This window comes from Durio zibethinus, chromosome 6, assembly GCF_047325235.1.
Source record: "Durio zibethinus cultivar Kanyao isolate XHJ-2024 chromosome 6, ASM4732523v1, whole genome shotgun sequence".
In the NCBI taxonomy this organism is placed as follows: domain Eukaryota; kingdom Viridiplantae; phylum Streptophyta; class Magnoliopsida; order Malvales; family Malvaceae; genus Durio; species Durio zibethinus.
The window spans coordinates 34,204,326-34,222,413 of NC_143167.1; the positions used below are offsets into that span (position 1 = coordinate 34,204,326).

The 18,088-nt window shown below is 36.1% G+C and overlaps 4 protein-coding genes and 1 pseudogene across 7 annotated transcripts; 3 read left to right on the top strand and 2 right to left on the bottom strand.

Moving 5' to 3' along the window:
* Window positions 1–693: 693 nt before the first annotated feature.
* On the top strand, window positions 694–8,005 carry LOC111286684 (zinc protease PQQL-like). 2 transcript variants are annotated; one of them, XM_022876808.2, is made up of 22 exons: window positions 694–753; window positions 844–1,109; window positions 1,304–1,550; window positions 1,652–1,777; window positions 2,158–2,295; window positions 2,396–2,530; window positions 2,626–2,883; window positions 2,985–3,122; window positions 3,220–3,289; window positions 3,375–3,588; window positions 3,910–4,015; window positions 4,214–4,447; window positions 4,853–5,017; window positions 5,106–5,255; window positions 5,334–5,425; window positions 5,665–5,746; window positions 5,866–5,949; window positions 6,031–6,147; window positions 6,239–6,349; window positions 6,597–6,677; window positions 7,050–7,238; window positions 7,569–8,005. In XM_022876808.2, the coding sequence occupies exons 2-22, from the start codon at window positions 901–903 to the stop codon at window positions 7,635–7,637; spliced, it is 3,015 nt and encodes a 1,004-aa protein (XP_022732543.2). In that variant the 5' UTR covers window positions 694–753; window positions 844–900; the 3' UTR covers window positions 7,638–8,005. The 2 variants fall into 2 exon arrangements, with proteins under 2 accessions (XP_022732543.2, XP_022732542.2); XM_022876807.2 differs by having other exon boundaries at window positions 694–1,109.
* LOC111286688 (large ribosomal subunit protein eL31-like) lies at window positions 7,109–10,214 on the top strand. Of its 2 annotated transcripts, none has more exons than XM_022876814.2 (3): window positions 7,109–7,238; window positions 8,843–8,953; window positions 9,671–10,214. In XM_022876814.2, exons 2-3 carry the CDS (start codon window positions 8,871–8,873, stop codon window positions 9,948–9,950), a joined length of 363 nt encoding a protein of 120 aa, XP_022732549.1. In that variant the 5' UTR covers window positions 7,109–7,238; window positions 8,843–8,870; the 3' UTR covers window positions 9,951–10,214. The 2 variants fall into 2 exon arrangements, with proteins under 2 accessions (XP_022732549.1, XP_022732548.1); XM_022876813.2 differs by lacking the exon at window positions 7,109–7,238 and adding an exon at window positions 8,517–8,654.
* Window positions 10,215–10,547: 333 nt separating this feature from the next.
* On the bottom strand, window positions 10,548–12,747 carry LOC111286689 (uncharacterized; annotated as a pseudogene). The gene is made up of 7 exons (XR_016343265.1): window positions 12,651–12,747; window positions 12,471–12,532; window positions 12,265–12,348; window positions 11,969–12,023; window positions 11,586–11,721; window positions 11,066–11,116; window positions 10,548–10,986 (listed from the first exon to the last, which is right to left on the bottom strand). The product of XR_016343265.1 is annotated as an uncharacterized LOC111286689 (transcript).
* Window positions 12,748–13,318: 571 nt separating this feature from the next.
* LOC111286686 (asparagine--tRNA ligase, cytoplasmic 1-like) lies at window positions 13,319–15,935 on the bottom strand. Its single transcript, XM_022876812.2, has 6 exons — window positions 15,386–15,935; window positions 14,533–15,123; window positions 14,175–14,431; window positions 13,967–14,096; window positions 13,815–13,873; window positions 13,319–13,659 (listed from the first exon to the last, which is right to left on the bottom strand). The coding sequence occupies exons 1-6, from the start codon at window positions 15,872–15,874 to the stop codon at window positions 13,476–13,478; spliced, it is 1,710 nt and encodes a 569-aa protein (XP_022732547.2). The 5' UTR covers window positions 15,875–15,935; the 3' UTR covers window positions 13,319–13,475.
* Window positions 15,936–16,799: 864 nt separating this feature from the next.
* LOC111286770 (small ribosomal subunit protein eS30z/eS30y/eS30x) lies at window positions 16,800–17,706 on the top strand. The gene is made up of 3 exons (XM_022876957.2): window positions 16,800–16,955; window positions 17,048–17,185; window positions 17,476–17,706. Exons 1-3 carry the CDS (start codon window positions 16,952–16,954, stop codon window positions 17,520–17,522), a joined length of 189 nt encoding a protein of 62 aa, XP_022732692.1. The 5' UTR covers window positions 16,800–16,951; the 3' UTR covers window positions 17,523–17,706.
* Window positions 17,707–18,088: the final 382 nt, after the last annotated feature.

Sequence of the window (18,088 nt, forward strand, 5' to 3'; positions counted from 1 at the left end):
AGTCCAAGTCTAAAGACCATACTAATTAGTACTTGTTCATTGCATAATGACATAATGTCACTGTCCAATATAATAAAGTATTATTATTCAACTAGATATAATTGAAAAAGAAATCATAACATCCCTCTCGTTCACTAGTAAATCAGTAATTAATAAAAAATTATGACATTTTTTTTACTTGGTTGATGAAGTAAATAATTTTTTAAAAAAATTTATTTATAGTAATGTAACATGTATTTATATATATTTAAAATTTTGGATAAAATTATTTAATTATTAAATTATATTTTTGTTTAAATAAATTTTAATTATAATGATTAAAAAATATAAAAATTATATTAATATAAATAAATTTATATTTTAATTCGTAAAATTATATTATATTTATTTACATTAAAAACATATAAAATATAAAAATATTTTATTATAATTTATGTTAATATATTTAAACACAAAAGATATTTTTTAATTTTTTTTAAGGTTATATTTTTTTCCATAATTTTTACTCAAATTATTTTTATTTTATTTTTTATCATATCTTCCGTCTTTAAAATTGCAAATATAAAATTGAGGTGTAAAAATAAAATAAAATCGCATAGCATAGGGCTAGACAGCTAGACCCAGACCGTTCAAGTCTACGGACCAAAACAAAAAAATCTTTCATAAATTCACTTTCAAAACAGAAAAATCTTCGCAAGAATTAGAAAATCTCCTTACATTTCACGTGGGTTCCACGCAATTTAAAAAAAAAAGGTAGGATCCAGTTTCAGCCCTATCTTGAAAAAGAAAAATTTTCTCCCTAGATTACAAATTTTCAACTACTAAAACTGATTGCCGTTACAGCGATCATTTTCTTCTCCAATTTCCGTCTGGAATCAACCGAGCGAGGGAGAGAGAGATATGGATTTGCTTCCAACCGAGAACTCGCAGATCGCAAAGAAGCACGGGTTCAGGTCCTTGAAGATGGTAAACGTGGACTTAGACCAAGAGTTCCAACACCAACCCTTCGGAGTGGACTACGGCAGACTCGACAATGGACTCGTTTACTATGTTCGTTCTAATCCCAAGCCCCGAATGAGAGCCGCTCTCGCTCTCGCCGTCAAAGTGGGGTTAGTCGCTCCTCTTTTTTCCTTTCAATTTTCTCTTTTTTTTTTTAAATTAAAAAGAAAATTAATTGACCTATTGAAGACCTAATAAGACCTAGCTCTCCTTTTGGGATTTTAAGAATTTAAGCCTGAATCTTATAGCTTGTATTTATATAGGAAACTCTTGAAGAAGCTGATTTTAATGGTGTTCATGGCAGCTCAGTTTTGGAAGAGGAAGATGAGCGTGGAGTTGCTCACGTAGTTGAGCATCTTGCTTTTAGTGCCACTAAAAAATACACAAATCATGATATAGTCAAGTTCCTTGAAAGTATTGGAGCCGAATTCGGTGCTTGTCAGAATGCGGTCACTTCTGCTGATGAGACGGTATACGAGTTGTTTGTTCCTATTGATAAACCTGAGCTGTTGTCTCAGGCCATCTCTGTTTTGGCAGAGTTCAGTTCAGAGGTATATAACTATCTTATTTTTGTTGTTTGGGTACTTTTTTTTTTGTTTAATGTTTTCTCGTTTTTAGTGTTTACTTGTTTTATCTCTGACTTGTTGTGCAGATTCGAGTCTCGAAAGATGATTTGGAAAAAGAAAGAGGGGCTGTTATGGAAGAGTATAGAGGAAACAGAAATGCAAGTGGAAGGATGCAGGACGCACATTGGGCTTTGATGATGGAAGGTTCCAAGGTACTACTATTTACTCATTTATGTACTTTGTACACATCGATGGTTGAATTAATTGATTCATAAGGCCTAACCAGTAGAGATCTTTAGCCTACTCATAGCAATGATGGGATCTATTTATTTATCGTATCTATAGTGCAATTTCTCTATTAATTTTTATAATGGAGCTCTGCAAATATCATTTCAGCAAGTGATGCGTATAAGAATATTGTTCCATGTATGGTCTTTAGTGAAGTGCTTTCATTTTAAGAGTTAAGTGTAAGCTAGCAGTTTAAAGTTTTAAGAATAATATCATCAAGATATTTTGGTTGGGTTATGACTATTGATCCTAATTTAATGTTGTGTTACATTTTATATTACATCTAAACCCTGGTTGATTGCAGTATGCCGAGCGCTTACCAATTGGATTGGAAAAAGTAATTCGAACCGTGTCTTCTGAAACAGTGAAGCGGTTTTATAAAAAATGGTACCATCTGCACAATATGGCAGTGATAGCTGTTGGGGATTTTTCTGATACAAAGGTTAGTATTTGTTGGCATGAAAGTTCTATTCTGAGTTATAAGTCTTTTTATCGGTCAAGATTGCTTAACATTTCTCACTTGCTTTCTCTCTCTCCTCTAGACTGTTGTTGAGTTGATAAGGACTCATTTTGAGGAGAAAAGCTCAGAACCTGCCCCTCCACTTATACCATTTTTTCATGTTCCTTCTCATGAGGAACCACGTTTTTCATGTTTTGTGGAGTCTGAAGCTGCTGGGGTAAGTACACTTCAAGTCTTGAACTTATTTGTGCATATGGCTTTGTGGATATTGACAATTCCTAACTCTGTGTTCTTGTCATTGCCTTGTTAAAGTCTGCAGTGATGATTAGCTATAAGATGCCAGCAGATGAGCTGAAGACAGTGAAAGACTATAGGGACATGCTTGCAGAGTCCATGTTCCTACATGCTCTAAATCAGAGGTTCTTTAAAATCTCTCGTAGAAGGGATCCACCCTATTTCTCATGCTCTGCTGCTGCAGATGCTCTTGTTCGCCCCTTAAAGGCTTACATTATGAGCTCATCTTGTAAGGAAAAAGGCACTTTAGAGGCCCTAGAATCAATGCTAATTGAGGTTTGCTATCTATTTTTTTTGTCTCTTGACTTGCTTATATATATTGCTTTCCTCTTCCCTTTTTATCGTTCATATCATTTTGCTGATGTACTGAGCTTCAGGTGGCAAGGGTGCGATTTCATGGGTTTTCAGAACGTGAAGTGTCAGTTGTCCGAGCTTTATTGATGTCAGAGATTGAATCTGCCTATTTGGAGCGTGATCAAATGCAATCAACCAGCTTACGAGATGAATATATTCAAGTATATTATAACAGTGGCTACAATCTTTTCCATATATCTAACTTGAAGTTTTGTGAATCTAGAAAGATCCTTTATCTTCATCATTTTCATTTTGCAGCACTTTATCCACAATGAACCCGTTATTGGTATTGAGTATGAAGCTCAACTGCAAAAAACTATTCTTCCTTGTGAGTGAACATTTTTTCTAGGTATATAGCGATGAACCAAGTTCAATGCTATGTATTTTCACTAATTATGATCTTATATGCATAGATATATCGGCATCAGAGGTGTCCAAGTATGCAGAGAAATTACAAACGTCATGCAGCTGTGTCCTAAAGACAATTGAACCTCAAGCTTCTGCTACAATTGAAGGCCTTAAAAATGTTGTGTTGAAGATCAATAATCTTGAGAATGAACGGTGCATTTCCCCATGGGATGATGAGTACATTCCGGAAGAAATTGTTAGTATAAAGCCGGTTCCAGGGTAAAGTTGGGCCTTTCTACTTTTATGTGTCCTTGTATTCTGTATCTGCAACTATTTCTACCTTGATAGCTATTTCTTTGTGTTCTTTTTTTAACTTTATTTTCTGTCAATCATAAATGTAAAGCATGTGATTAGGAATTAGGAATAACAGAACTTCAGATCATATCATAGAATGTGATGAATTCTTTCGTTTTCTAGCGGCATCTCATTTTGCCTCTTCAGATGATTTCTTCTTACTCTTTTAAATGTTCTCAATCATGACAAGATTGACTTTCTACTTTTGTTATTTAATTCTAAGTCCAATCAAATAATTCACTTCAGGTACATTATAGAGCAGATGGAGTACTCAAATATTGGAGCTAATGAATTAACACTATCGAATGGCATGCGGGTTTGCTATAAGCATACAGACTTTTTTGATGACCAGGTATAATTCCTTTGATTATTGCAGCATCTTTTCTGTTGTTTGATTTCCTGGCTGAGAGAACATTCAATTTGAATCTTAATTCTAGTAAATTAGCCCTAAGACTGCTTTATGCGTCTTTTATTTGATTTCAAGGCATGATATTCTTTCTAGAGCACCATTACATATTAAAAATATGCTTCTTATGCACCATTTCAACAGGTTCTTTTTACTGGGTTTTCATATGGGGGCTTATCTGAACTTCCTGAAAGTGAGTATTTTTCATGTTCAATGGGATCAACCATTGCTGGAGAAATTGGTGTATTTGGTCATAGACCATCAGTGCTAATGGACATGCTTGCTGGAAAAAGAGTAGAAGTTGGTACAAAGCTTGGGGCCTATATGAGAACCTTCTCCGGTGATTGTTCTCCTTCAGACTTAGAAACTGCCTTGCAGGTTTGTTTCACTGGACTTTTAAATGTAAAATTGTAGAGTATTTTCTGTGTTCTAAATTATTTTTCCACACCTATCCTAATGCAATTCATCCACATGCATCTTTGTTATAACTTGTTGCTATAATCCCAAATGAGATAATAGGACTTGGAAGTACTCAACTTGATTCAAGTACCATAATTCCTCTGAAGTTTTCTGCAGCATCTGGCACTAGCTTTGGAACTAGGCATCCAAATATTTTTTGAAAATTTTCCTTCTGTATGTTGTCTGCCTTCTCTTTGGCGGACAACACTCTGCCTTGATTTACCAAATTTAATGTGCTAAATATTTGTTTTCTTGCTCATCTTTTCTGACTTTACTGTAAAGGTTTCTAAATTATTTAGTTTCTCCCTGAAACTGTTCTGGCAGCTTGTCTATCAACTATTTACAACAAATGTAACTCCAGGGGAAGAGGAAGTCAAAATAGTGATGCAAATGGCAGAAGAAGCAGTTCATGCACAAGAGAGGGATCCTTATACTGCATTTACAAATCGGGTGAAAGAGCTCAACTATGGAAACTCTTACTTTTTCCGGGTATGTATGATCTCATGTTTTAAATTTCTCTGATTTTTTCTGGCAGGTGTACCTTCTTTTAACTTTCTTTTGGTTTATTCTTTTGTAGCCTATTAGAATAAGTGACCTCAGAAAAGTTGATCCAGTAAAAGCTTGTGAATACTTCAACAGCTGTTTTAAGGACCCATCAACTTTTACAGTCGTGATAGCAGGGAATATTGATCCCACAATTGCACTTCCTTTAATATTGCAATATTTGGTAGGTTGGGATTCTTTTAAGGTACCAAGGTCTGCTTTCATCTTTCATTGTGTTAACAAAGGTTGCAATTATATGCAGGGTGGAATACCAAAGTCTCCTGAAGCCATATTCCATTATAACCGTGATGATCTCAAAGGATTACCATTTAAATTTCCTACGACCATAAATAGGTAGGTACTTCTATGTCTGGTGGTGGTAGACAATGTCAAGATGTTTGACCAGAAGGTTTAGGTGGAGTCAGTTTTGCTGTCAATGGATTGTTCTTGACTTTAAATTTTAGCAATCTCTGTAACATATACAATTGTGCATGCATGCATGTGTGTGCATATTGACCAACTTTTGACATAGGCTAACAGGTAATTTCTATTGGCATTCAACAATCTTTCTGATGCATTTGTTGTGCTTGTAGAGAGGTGGTACACAGCCCCATGGTAGAAGCACAATGTTCAGTCCAGCTATGCTTTCCTGTGGAGTTGAAGAATGGAACAATGGTTTGTGGGTGTTTTTTTTTCTCATAGATCCACATAAATCTGGCAAAGGAATAACTTAGAATCTTTATTGACGTTTTCTTTTATTTTATGCAACTTGCTATTGGAAACTAATATGGCAGGTAGAAGAGATTCACTGTGTTGGGTTCCTGAGCAAACTTCTTGAAACAAAAATATTGCAGGTTCTTCGTTTCAAGCATGGGCAGGTATGTACTTCTCCTGGAATTAATGTTTATCTGTTTAATTATTCTTTGACTAATGTTCTGTAATTGCCCTTTATGTACCAGATCTACTCTGCAGGTGTTTCTGTGTTCCTTGGTGGCAATAAACCTTCTAGAATTGGTGATCTTCAAGGTGATATGAGTATAAACTTTTCTTGTGATCCAGAAATCTCCTCAAAGTTGGTAGGCATTATTTGTTATAATTTGCCTTTCTATCTTTCCCTGGTTGTATTGACTAAGTGGCAGTCATCTCACAGATTCAGTTGTGGAACAGGTGGATCTTGCTTTGGATGAAGTAGTACGTCTTCAAGAAGAAGGGCCTTCGGATCAGGATGTTTCAACCATACTTGAAATTGAGCAGAGAGCCCATGAAAATGGACTGCAGGTTAAATTTTTTTTTTACGAGCCTTTTATGTTAAAATTTTTTTCTAGTCCTTTCGGTATTAAGATTTAAGGATGGTAGCTTACATCTCCTTTTCCATCTTTATTGCTTAAGTCATAGCAGAATTCCATATCATCATCAGTATTTGACCTAACTGCTTGGCATTTACTGTAGATAATTATCTATGAATAAAAAAATAAAAAACACAGTACACTCAATTCTGGATGCTAATTTGCAATCGCTCTCACAGGAGAATTATTACTGGCTGGAGAGAATTTTAAGAAGCTACCAGTCAAGGATCTACTCTGGTGATGTCGGCACTTCCTTCAAGGTGGTTCGCCTGTCTCTTACCTGAAGTTTATTTCTTTAAATTTTTATTTTCCATTTGCCTTTCCTTTTTTTTTGAAGCAACCGTCTGACTTTCTTATGTCATCTAATCTGAGAGTTTGGTTTTTGATGTGGTCTGAAATCTGAAGGGACAAGTATATCCACAAGTAACTATGTACATTTAATAATGGTTTTGACCATAAAGTTCAAAAGTACTTCTGGTTTGAAACTATATTTAAAGAAAAGGAGAAGATGATATGTTCTAATATCATGTGGATTACTGTTGGCCTCAAGCATGTCGTTCTCAGTCATCTTTTCTTTCTCTTAAATAGAGTAGAACAATTATTTACTCATTTTGATTCTTCTTCTGGTGCAGATTCAAGATGAAGGACGATCTAGGGTTAGAGAATCTCTGACACCTTCAACAGCTCAGTCAGCATTGCGAAGGATACTGCCTTACCCTTGCAAAAATCAGTACACTGTTGTGATTCTTATGCCACAAGCATCCCAGTTTAAGTTGCTCAGATCACTTTTCCAACGGACTGTTAATAGTAGAGATGCAAAGGTCAGCTATCTTCTTCTTTACTTTACTTACCTCTGTGTTTTGGAATGTATTCGAATACAAATGTCGTAATTCGGATTTCTATTACACTTTGGTGCAAGTTTTTCTTCTTGATTCCTGATTTCTTATAAGATTTTTCTATAAAGGTTTTTTTTCTATGGAACTATTTAACCCACTTATCAAAAATTTTGAAATGGATGATTATATTATACCAAATGTGTGTGTCATTTCACCCACCGGATACATTTTTCATCACCAGTCGAATTTTCCCCTTGTATGATTTCAGGTTGTTAATTAAAGAAGTAAACTAACGTGCTTTTATGTGGGACACAGATTTTATTAGGCATTGCTAGTTTAACAGTTCTGGCTGTCTGCCTGTGGAGATATTCACGGAAGTCTTAACTCACCTGTATGTATAAAGGCCTTGTATTGCTTGGGGAGCATGAAACGTGAAGCAATAATTAGGATTGAATTAATTGTTCATTGATGTTCGAGATACAGCCATACAGGTTGCTCCATTGACCATTCATATTAGCGGGAATCAATCAAGGGAAAGCAACCACTAAATCTACTTCTGGGTTTCAATAGATGCTTGAAACAAATGTATACCCATTTTTTACCCGCCCGGATTACTCTTTTTGTCTACTAATTTTTTTCATGGTGTAACGTTAGCATTTGCTTGAAGATGTCAAGACATCAAATCACATAGAAATGAAATAATTGTACTATTTAAAATCCTGTTCTCTATGGTTACTTCAACCTTAACAATAGCCACCATCCCAGTAGTCATTTTTGCAGGTTGATGCTATTATTGTGGTTTCATTCTTGCAAACTGATACTTAGCATGAGGATCATCCTTTAGGTGTACTGTTGAATGATTGTAGAGACCTGCTGGCATTGTTCCTCTAGGTTGATGTGATACATGTGTGATCTGCCTCGTGAAGGGAATTGTTGCACAAATCGGCTAGCAAATTTGGTGCAGGACTTAGATGTTGATGATGTGACCTGAGATTGTAATTTTATTTCTTTTCTTATGGTACCAAAAATAAATAAATAAATAAATCAAATCCAATCCTACATGGATTTTGTATTTTTGATTTATTAAACAAATTTATCTCACAACATTCTTATTCCCTTTTTTTCCTTGCCAAAATATTTTATCCTTTTTTGTGGGTTGGGGGATTGAAACCTATTACCATGGATTTGAGCTTCATAGTGAAGGCCCCAATCAAAGTGGCGGTCCACGGTCCACTCATATGCCTAAACGACGCCGCTCTTATCTACGAAACTGAGTGTTTTTATAGAGCTTTATTAGGGTATGCAAACTAGGGTTTTCTGTTTCAGTTTTAACTGAGGTCCCCTTCTCTGTTTTGCCCCTCTTCTCTTTTCGAGCTTCTGCATTCCTTCAAACGCCGCCAGGTCTCTCTCTCTCTCTCTCTCTCTCTCTCACCGTTTCCCTCCGTTTGGTTTCCGGGAAATTCAACGGGAAACTGGAAAATTTTTAAAAAGAACTACGCTATTATTTTCCCTGTTTCTCATTTTTTTTAAAAATTAAAAATTGTTGATTAATGGTCGGTTTTGAACTGACAAAAGGTGACTGAATGCAGGTAAGGTCTAACTCAAGAGAGAGTGACAATGGTTGAGAAAACAAGGGGAAGAAAGGAAGAGGTGGTGACCAGAGAATACACCATAAACCTTCACAAGCGCCTCCATGGCTGGTAATTAATCTTTCCCCTTAAAAAAAAAAAAATCGTTGATATGCTTTCCTTTTCCCTTCTATTCTTAGTATTGTGCTTTTTGCTTGGTGGGTCTTTTTTGGTTTGGTTGCAAAACTAGCTTCTTGCTTTACATAGTTTTTGCTTGATTTAGTACTCTTTTCAATATTTCAATGATGTCTATCTATCCCATTGTTAATTTGACCTCCAGTGTTTGTTATTCATGTTGTTTGTGATAAGCGGGCTAGCTATCCTATTATAATCATGAATTTAGGTGGCTAAGTAATGGTTTTTCATGGGGATAAGAAATGGCACTTTGGATTTGGGTGTGTAAGTGATTTTGAGATTCATGATGCTTTGGATGAAATGTTTTTCCACTGTTCGGTATTGGGTATTAGTGAAAACACATACCTCGGTTGCCTATAAGTGTAATTTTGTTCTTGGAAGTTGGCGGAGTGGATTTTAATTATAGTAAAATAATGCTATACCGAATGCCTATTTTAACATATTATAGTATGATATATTTGTTCTGTTAACAGCAATAGCTTTATGGAATAATCTTAACTATACTTCTGCCTTTGAATTGGGGGGAATAAGAAGTTATTTCTGCTGCTTAGTGTCACTTTGTTCAAATAGGTTTAATCATATTGAAGTTTATGAGGTCCATCAAAAGGTTTGAGTACCTATTTTTAACTATCTTCTTGGTAATCTTGGAAACAGCACATTCAAGAAGAAAGCTCCCAAGGCTATAAAGGAGATCAGGAAATTTGCACAAAAAGCCATGGGGACCAAGGACGTGAGAGTTGATGTCAAGCTGAACAAGCACATCTGGAGCAGAGGGATCCGAAGTGTCCCAAGAAGGATTAGGGTTCGCATTGCTCGCAGGAGAAATGATGATGAAGATGCAAAGGAGGAGCTCTACTCTCTAGTAACCGTTGCTGAAATCCCAGCTGAAGGATTGAAGGGTTTGGGCACCAAGTTCATTGATGATGATGAGTAATTTATTGATCTTTAGTTGTTTGAAAACTTGCATTGTGTTCACCAAGAAGTTTACATCAGAGTTTTGGCTGGTGTTACAATTGTGACTTGTGAGACGAACCATTTTCCTCATATATTTGGTTTATTGTTGTTTAGACTTTTTAAGTTCTAAGCTTGGTGCTTTTTAGTTTTGGCTGTAGTAGAGATGGGTATTCTAGAACCTTATAAAAAGATTCAAATGATGAATGTTAGGGCTACCAGTGTTAGCTCTCCTATGATTTGTGAACGTAGGGTTGCCACTTGCCATTCCAGAAAATACACTATTTATGTTTCAATTTGATGGATGCAGTTAGGCGCTCGTGCAATTGAAATTTCCCGCAGATTAAGAGTATCATGGTTGCACACTTGCGCTTGCATCGTTCCAGGCTTTCTAACCTCCTTCGGCTTTTTAATTCGAGAACAATTCCAACCTTCTATAATTGATAATGATGACATTGGACAACAGGAGACTAGCAATTTCTCACGGTTACACCAAGGCAGCCAACAGGGTTTACTGCTGGGCTTATTTCATGACAATAATAATATAAATAACAAATTAGTAACATATCATCATTTGAAAAAAAAAAAAAACAAACTAGCATATGAAGTAGGTAAAAAGTCTGTAGACTGTTGACAGTTTATGGTAGACTTGACTATTAAACGACCCAAAATTATACAAAAAAGAGGAGTAAAAAGAACAAGAATCCTCCAACTATGGTTTCTGTTCCAGTCTGTCCACAGAATTAATGGTGAACACGTAGTTCTTTTTGTAACGCAGAGAAGTGAGGATAAGTTCTCAGCTGCCACACTATGCCATTGGACATACTTTCTTCAACCCCATTGACTCACAAAAGCTGCTTCTAATTCTCAATCCTGCTAGAAAAACTAGTGCAGTCTGATACTGAGTTGAAGCAGAATTCTAGCCCGCTTTAAAAGCATACATATAGCTTCTGAGTTTTCTTACTTCTTCTGATGACTCAGAAAGGAGATGGTCCACGTAGAGACATACCCCAGCTCCACTGCAAGTTGATTGAACAAGTAAGAATTTGATATGCATTATGTACAGATAAAGAAAGGCAGGAACCATATAGACCATACCTCAAGGGCCCAAGAGGAAGCCACATAACATCCCAACGGAATTTAGGAATTCTACCATGCAAATTAGCATTGCATCAGTAAGCAAGTGACAGGACATAAGATATTAGAACATCCAGATTGATGAATCAAAGAATAAACTTAAGCAAAACAAGAACATCTCAAGAACATCTTAATTACAAAAGAAAACAAATTGAAAAGACTGCATTAGAAACCAATTTCAAAATATAACAAATGAAGCTCATAGGCCTAAAACTGCTTTGACTACATGTATTTCAATGACTATATAGAATCTAACAAAAGTGTATCTGATTAAAAATGACTGGAATACAAACTGTTCGAATGGAGCTGACCACGCATTACTTCATTTCATTCCCCTTAAACCACAAAACTTTGTCCCTTTTTCCCCCACAATTAAGCATCATAGATTGTTCTTACAAATTTCCATGGCACCATCGAGGCAATCAATACTGATAATGAAAATCAAATATATGGCGGTTAAAATTCTGAGACTCTGATGTACCTCAGCATGTGATATAACCAGAAAACTGCAAGCACAAGGCCGAGAGAGCATGAGTACCATATCCATCTTCAGTGATCCTTTGAATTATAGAATAGACCCATAATGGCCATTGAGCAAGCCAAAATAGCTAGCCAATCTGTTAAAGGATAAACTTAGTAAATTTATCTAACAGTTAGAAAAACCAAATCAGCCATGTTGAATGTAATAGGAGTGGAAAATATCTAAGATGAATAGAAAATTAAGGGCAAAAAGAAAGTATTGTGAAACAATATGGCTGTATTTCACCAAAAGAATAGTCAGGACTTCTGGAATAATTAACATGTAACAGGAACAACCAGCCAATGAAGGAATGTAGATCAATGTGGATAAGCAAACAGTCACACCTGCAGTTATTATTATCCATGAATCAAGCTGTTCCATGAAGTAAGCATGGTACCGCTGTTAATCAAAGTCCAACAAGTTATATTTGATGGTTAGTGATAAGAAAAAAAGAAATGGTATGCAATCCACCAATGGACTCTCAAAGTGCATCATGGACCTTGACACAACAATCCAAGTACATTAGCAACTCTATAATCATACTCAAGAAAAATTACCAAGAGTAATATGCTCAGTAATGGTGATAAAGTTTTTGGGTCATATTAAGTAATTGGGTACTATCTATATGAGTAATTCGAACCAGTTCCCATGGAAACAAGGTCTGCGGATAGATGGAGTATAGAAGAAACCCGGAGTAACAAAAGAGAAGTGCTGCAAACACACTCTACAAGTTCAAAAACAGAATGATTACTAAATATATATAATATGAGTAAAGAAATTAGGATGGGAAATGAAGGGAAAGAAAAAGCTTTTTTTTTTTAGATTATGAAAAAGCAAAGATACTACCTTCCATTGAAGACTTTGGTGAGCATGCATGCTTTCAAGCGAACGGACCAACTGCTCTTGTTCTGCCAATTTCAAGACATTACCAGCAAAAGAATAGCTTTCCTTTTTTATTATTACTATTCAAATAAGGACATAAACAAATTTGTTGTCTGGGCAAAAGTGAAAGAGAGAGAAAGAGACCGTGGGTATCCATGGGACGAGAATCGTCGAGGGTTGGGAGAGAAAACTTGTCATCTTCAGAATTTCGAAACTGTCTCGCCAGTTTCCTCATTTTCAACCAAATTCACAAGATGAATCTGTCTTAAAGAAAGTAACCAAGAAAAAAAAGGATCGTTTTGGAAATTACTGTGTGTGTGTGTTGATGTGCAGCCGGTCACGGTTGAAAAGCCAAAGAAGATGGCCAGATTGTTAGAATCTGGAAGATCAAAACCAAACAAGGCAGCTATACGGCGCCGTTTCAAACTCAGGCTTCAATAATCAAAATTACTTTAGATTTTGGTGTTTTGCTTATGATTGCTATACGGCGCCGTTAGTGGTAGCATTTATCATTTAGTAATTTGCTTATTAAACACGATCAAAATGAAAGAAAATTTACCTTTTATCAGAATTCTAATTTTAAAATATAAAATATATTTGTCCCTTATCAGAGTTCAAATTCTAATAATTTTAAATAAAATAAAAAAACTAAAAAGAAAATTTGTAATACCCAGCATAAAATTATGCTCAAACTTGTGTTGGTTGATGGTTGATTAATGCATTTAGGAAGGAATGAATAACAAAAGGCAGGGAGTCTTATTACACAAGAAAACAACAGTAACAAATAAAAAATTGGAGCTGTTAAGAAGAAATGGAGCAATAATGAAAAAACAGTTTTACTACAACAATTTCTTTTCAATCAAAGTAATTTAATCAGTAAGGCCTGAATACTAGGGCAAAATACTAACATTCATGCATATTTTTAAACTGAAAATCAAGACCATTTTCTCTGGTCATCTGGGAAAACAATCAAAGATCAGCTCTCCCTGGATATCTTGGGAAAGGAATAACATCTCTAATGTTGTCGATGCCAGTGGCAAAGAGAATCATTCGTTCAAAGCCTAAACCAAATCCACAATGTTTAACTGTTCCATAGCGCCGCAGGTCAAGATACCACTCATATGGCTCGAGAGGCAGCCCCATCTCTATAATTCTGTACAGAGAATAGAAACCAAAGCCAGGTTCATTATTTTTATCATTACCTAAAGTTTTTTCACTATGTCTAGAAGAGTATCCTATGCCATATAACTAAGCAGTACAAAACTAAACTACCATCATGATAGGAACCAAGAAAATATTCCCTCGTACCTTTCCCGAATGACCTCATAACGCTCTTCCCTTTGGCTTCCCCCAATCAGTTCTCCAACCTGAAATGTTTGTAAAATATCCACTCGCAAATGTGAAAAAGCAAAAAGCGGAATTGTGAAGAAATACGTAATGTACAGAATGAAAATGCCCACCTTTGGCACAAGGACATCCATAGCAGCAACAGTCTTCAAGTCATCATTGAGCCTCATGTAGAATGCTTTAATTCCTTTTGGGTAGTTATAAACAATAACAGGCTTCTGAAATTTAACCTCTGTCAAGTATCTGCAAGGTATTGCAAAATAAAATATTAGCACCCACACTTCAAGCGGGTAGACAAAACAACTACACAGACTTGCATACCTTTCATGCTCGGATGCTAAATCAAACCCCCACTCCACTTCATTCTCAAATTTCTTACCACCTTTCACAGCTTCCTCTAATTGCTCCACCGCTTCTGTGTATGATATTCGTACAAAGGGAGTTGAAGCAACCATTCTCAGCCGGTCAATGCAACCTTTATCATAATTTTTAGCCATGAATTCCATATCACCAAAGCATTTCTCAAGCAACCATTTACACATATATTTCACGTAAGCCTCAGCACAGTTCATGTCATCCTGCAACAGTATCCAATCTTTGATTTAACATCCACATGAATATTTTTTTAGACCACATAAATGAAAGTAAAAGGCAAATTATGAACAAGTAACAGACCTACCTGAAGATCAGCAAATGCTATTTCAGGCTCTACCATCCAAAATTCTGCCAAATGCCTTGAAGTGTGAGACTGCTCAGCCCGAAAAGTTGGCCCAAAAGTGTATACATTACTAACAGCACAAGCATATGTTTCAACCTGTAGTTGGCCAGAAACTGTCAAAAAAGCTTGACGAGCAAAGAAATCTTGAGTGTAGTCAATCTTGCCATCCTTTTGGGGGATTCCATGTGTCAACTTAAATCTCTCCTCCAGCTTTGAGAGACTCTCCTTCGCTTTGTTAAGTTCCACCACAGAAGCACTGATATCCTCCTTGCTTGCTTTAGCAGCTTTAAGCTGTTTAACAGCCTCTCCTCTCTCACTCACAAGCTGCCTAGCTGCTTCTATATCCACCTCTGATGGAGGAGGGTTTTTAATCAGCTCCTTCTCCAACTTTTCAGCTTCACTAATCAAAGTTGTAACTTGAAACATTTCACCAGCACCTTCACAATCACTAGTGGTTATGATTGGAGTGTGCACATAAAGGAAATGATGCTCTTGGAAGAACGAGTGAGTAGCAAAAGCAAGTGCATTCCGAATTCGAGCAATGGCAGCAACCTGAGTCCATTTATAATTACCAAGAATTACAAAATAATAACACAAGAAGTAGCAAAATACCATACGTATTATACAAAACATCTTAGGTATAATAAATCATGAAAATATGAATATTAGATGATTCCTAAAGATACCCAATTTTTCTTACAAAAATTTATATTTGGTTTCGAATTAAAGTTTTAAGCTTTTTTAGGAAATACAATAGTTTTGGAACGTCCCAAAAAGGAAAGATGAGCGTTCAGTTTGGGGAAGAGACTCATACCGTGTTGGTCCTAGACCGGAGATGAAGATGGTCCCTCAAAAATTCAAGTGTGAGCTTCGTTTTGGGTATTGGGTACTTAGCAGGATCTACCTCACCTATATGAACCACTTGTTCGACACGAAGCTCAATCCTTTGCCTCGTCCCTTCAGGTGGCACCTTCAATATTCCATCAACCACCACGCACGTCCCGGTCGCCACCAGCTTGCCCAGAACAGCAACGCCGGCGTCCACAATCACCTGCAGGTTCGCAGGACACGAACCATCGTTCAGTTCCAAGAACGCGAAAGTTCCTTTCCCTTGCTCTCTCCCTGTCTTCACCCAACCACCGGCTCGGACTCGTTGCCCTGCGAGGCCAGCCCCGCCGTCTGGCCTGCCCACGATGGACCGGATCAGGACTCGATCAGAGAATGAGTGGTTCTGGACGGCGTCGCTCAAGTTCAACGCGGCAAGTTGGTCCGCCTGCGGCGGCGTCTGATCTGTTTCCGCCATTGTCCTTTTTAGCGTCGCTAAAGTGAACAGGAAACGCGCAGACTTTTAGATATAGAAACTTATGATAAACCCTAAAAATGGATTTTTTATAGGTGTTCAGGGGTGATCCGTCGGAGCCAAGACTACAATAATTTTGATGTGCTCCAATGAGGGCTGCGTTTCAATGTTTGGTTTTCTACACGTGTATTTTGTTTATTGGGTGTCTTTAATGTCGCCCATCGACTCTTTTAGTTTTTGGCGGTCTATAACGGACAAAACGATGTTAAGGATTCTTAGGCGCGTTAGTTTGAGGCGGAATCTTGTTTCCATGCTGGCGCTTCTAGAATCTATAATTTGTCCAATTTTCCTTCAATTTCTCTAGTATTTTTATTGGATACAAAATTTTAAATTAAAAAACCTATCATTGTTTGTTTTATTTCACAATTCATATATTTATATTTATTTATTTATTACTAAATATATATAAATTATAAAAACTATTATATTATAAATTATGACACTTTAAATATAAATATTTTTTTTATATTTATCAAATTTATATAATTTTTTATTTTTTAAATTAGGTCTTTTTATTTTGTTTTTATATAATTTTGTATATTATATTTAAAATTATTAAGTGTATTGTACATTCGCCTCCTCTTCTGTTGTCTTGGGATAATGGAATCTAAATTTTCTAGTCTTGAAAAATAATAAATTCCTGAATAAGTTTTCGATAAAAAATTATTTGAGACTGTAAATTCCAAGTAAATTTGAAGATATAACATTTGTAAAGCAAATAATATATATCTAAGTTTAGGGAAAGTGACAAGGGCCCATTAAATGGCCCCAACACCATTCATTACGAGCCCGATAGGCTGCAATGAGATACATACTGTTTTCTTCGGTTTTTCTATATGGCCCAAATTCAATTTCGGGGTCTTAACCCGTCCTAAAATAGTCCGCAACACAATATAACCATACCAAAACCCTAACCCTAGTCTTTCTTATTCTCTGCTCGCCGCCAAAGCGAACCAAAGAGATAAAAAAAAAAAAAACGAGAGGCTCAGCAGCCAGAGAGCAGTGTTTTGACAATTCGCCATGGGTAAACCTTCAAATCTTCCTTACCTTTATTTCTTAGGGTGTTTTTCCATTTTTGTTGATGTTAATCATTTTGAATCGTGTTGGTTATTTCAGGTAAGGTTCACGGATCTCTAGCTCGTGCTGGTAAGGTGAGAGGCCAAACTCCTAAAGTGGCAAAGCAAGACAAGAAGAAGAAGCCCCGGGGCCGCGCTTACAAGCGGATGCAATACAACCGACGCTTCGTCACCGCAGGTGATTATTGTTTCTCTCCACTTTTAATTCCCTTTGTTTTTCTGTGGGTTTTTGATGTTCAACTTGGATAAGCTGGTTCGATTTTGATCTTATTGAATTTCTTTCAATGCTAAAAAAACCCAGTTTTTATGTTTGTTTTTTATTAATTTTTATTGGAAATTTTTCCTCTAGTAATGGGATTCATTTTTGCTCTTGGAAGAACTTTTGTTGTGAACTGATTTTCACTGGAACTAAATGATTGTAAAGAATATGAATTTAAAGTAATTTATTTTGTTTTGGGGTTTTTACAGTTGTTGGATTTGGCAAAAAGAGGGGACCTAACTCATCTGAGAAGTAAGAGAGCTACGTAGGTGAAGAAGCCTTGTTGCAAGCATTGATGGATTAAGTCTTTGTTTTCTTTTTGTAACGTCTTTATGATACTTATTTTTAGCTACTGGTTTCAAGGATTGAGTTGAACTTTCATTTTGTTAGCTAGAGATGATGTGATTTTGCTATCAATTGTCTTAATTTTTGGCGTACTATGGGTTCGTTTCTTCTTCATCCATGCTAAATTACTCGCCCCTTTCAATTCTTAAAGTACAACTTTCTAGTTGTGAGGATTGAGGAGAGAGGATTGAAAATACTACTATCAGAGAATGTTAAAACTGAAATAACGAATGAATGATTGTGGTATAGAGTATTTGATTTCACATTTTATTTTCCATGATAATGAAATGTGGAACTTTTTATAGTTAAGGCGTTACCAGCTTTAATCCACTGGAAGGATTCTATGGTATAGTTGTGGTTGTCATGAAATATAAGCATTAGCTGAACTCTATTGAAGAGGGATTATGCATTGGTTCTCCCACAGCCTTTTTTCATTTTAGTCCGTATCTGAAGTGAGTTTTCTTTCCTTGTTCCATA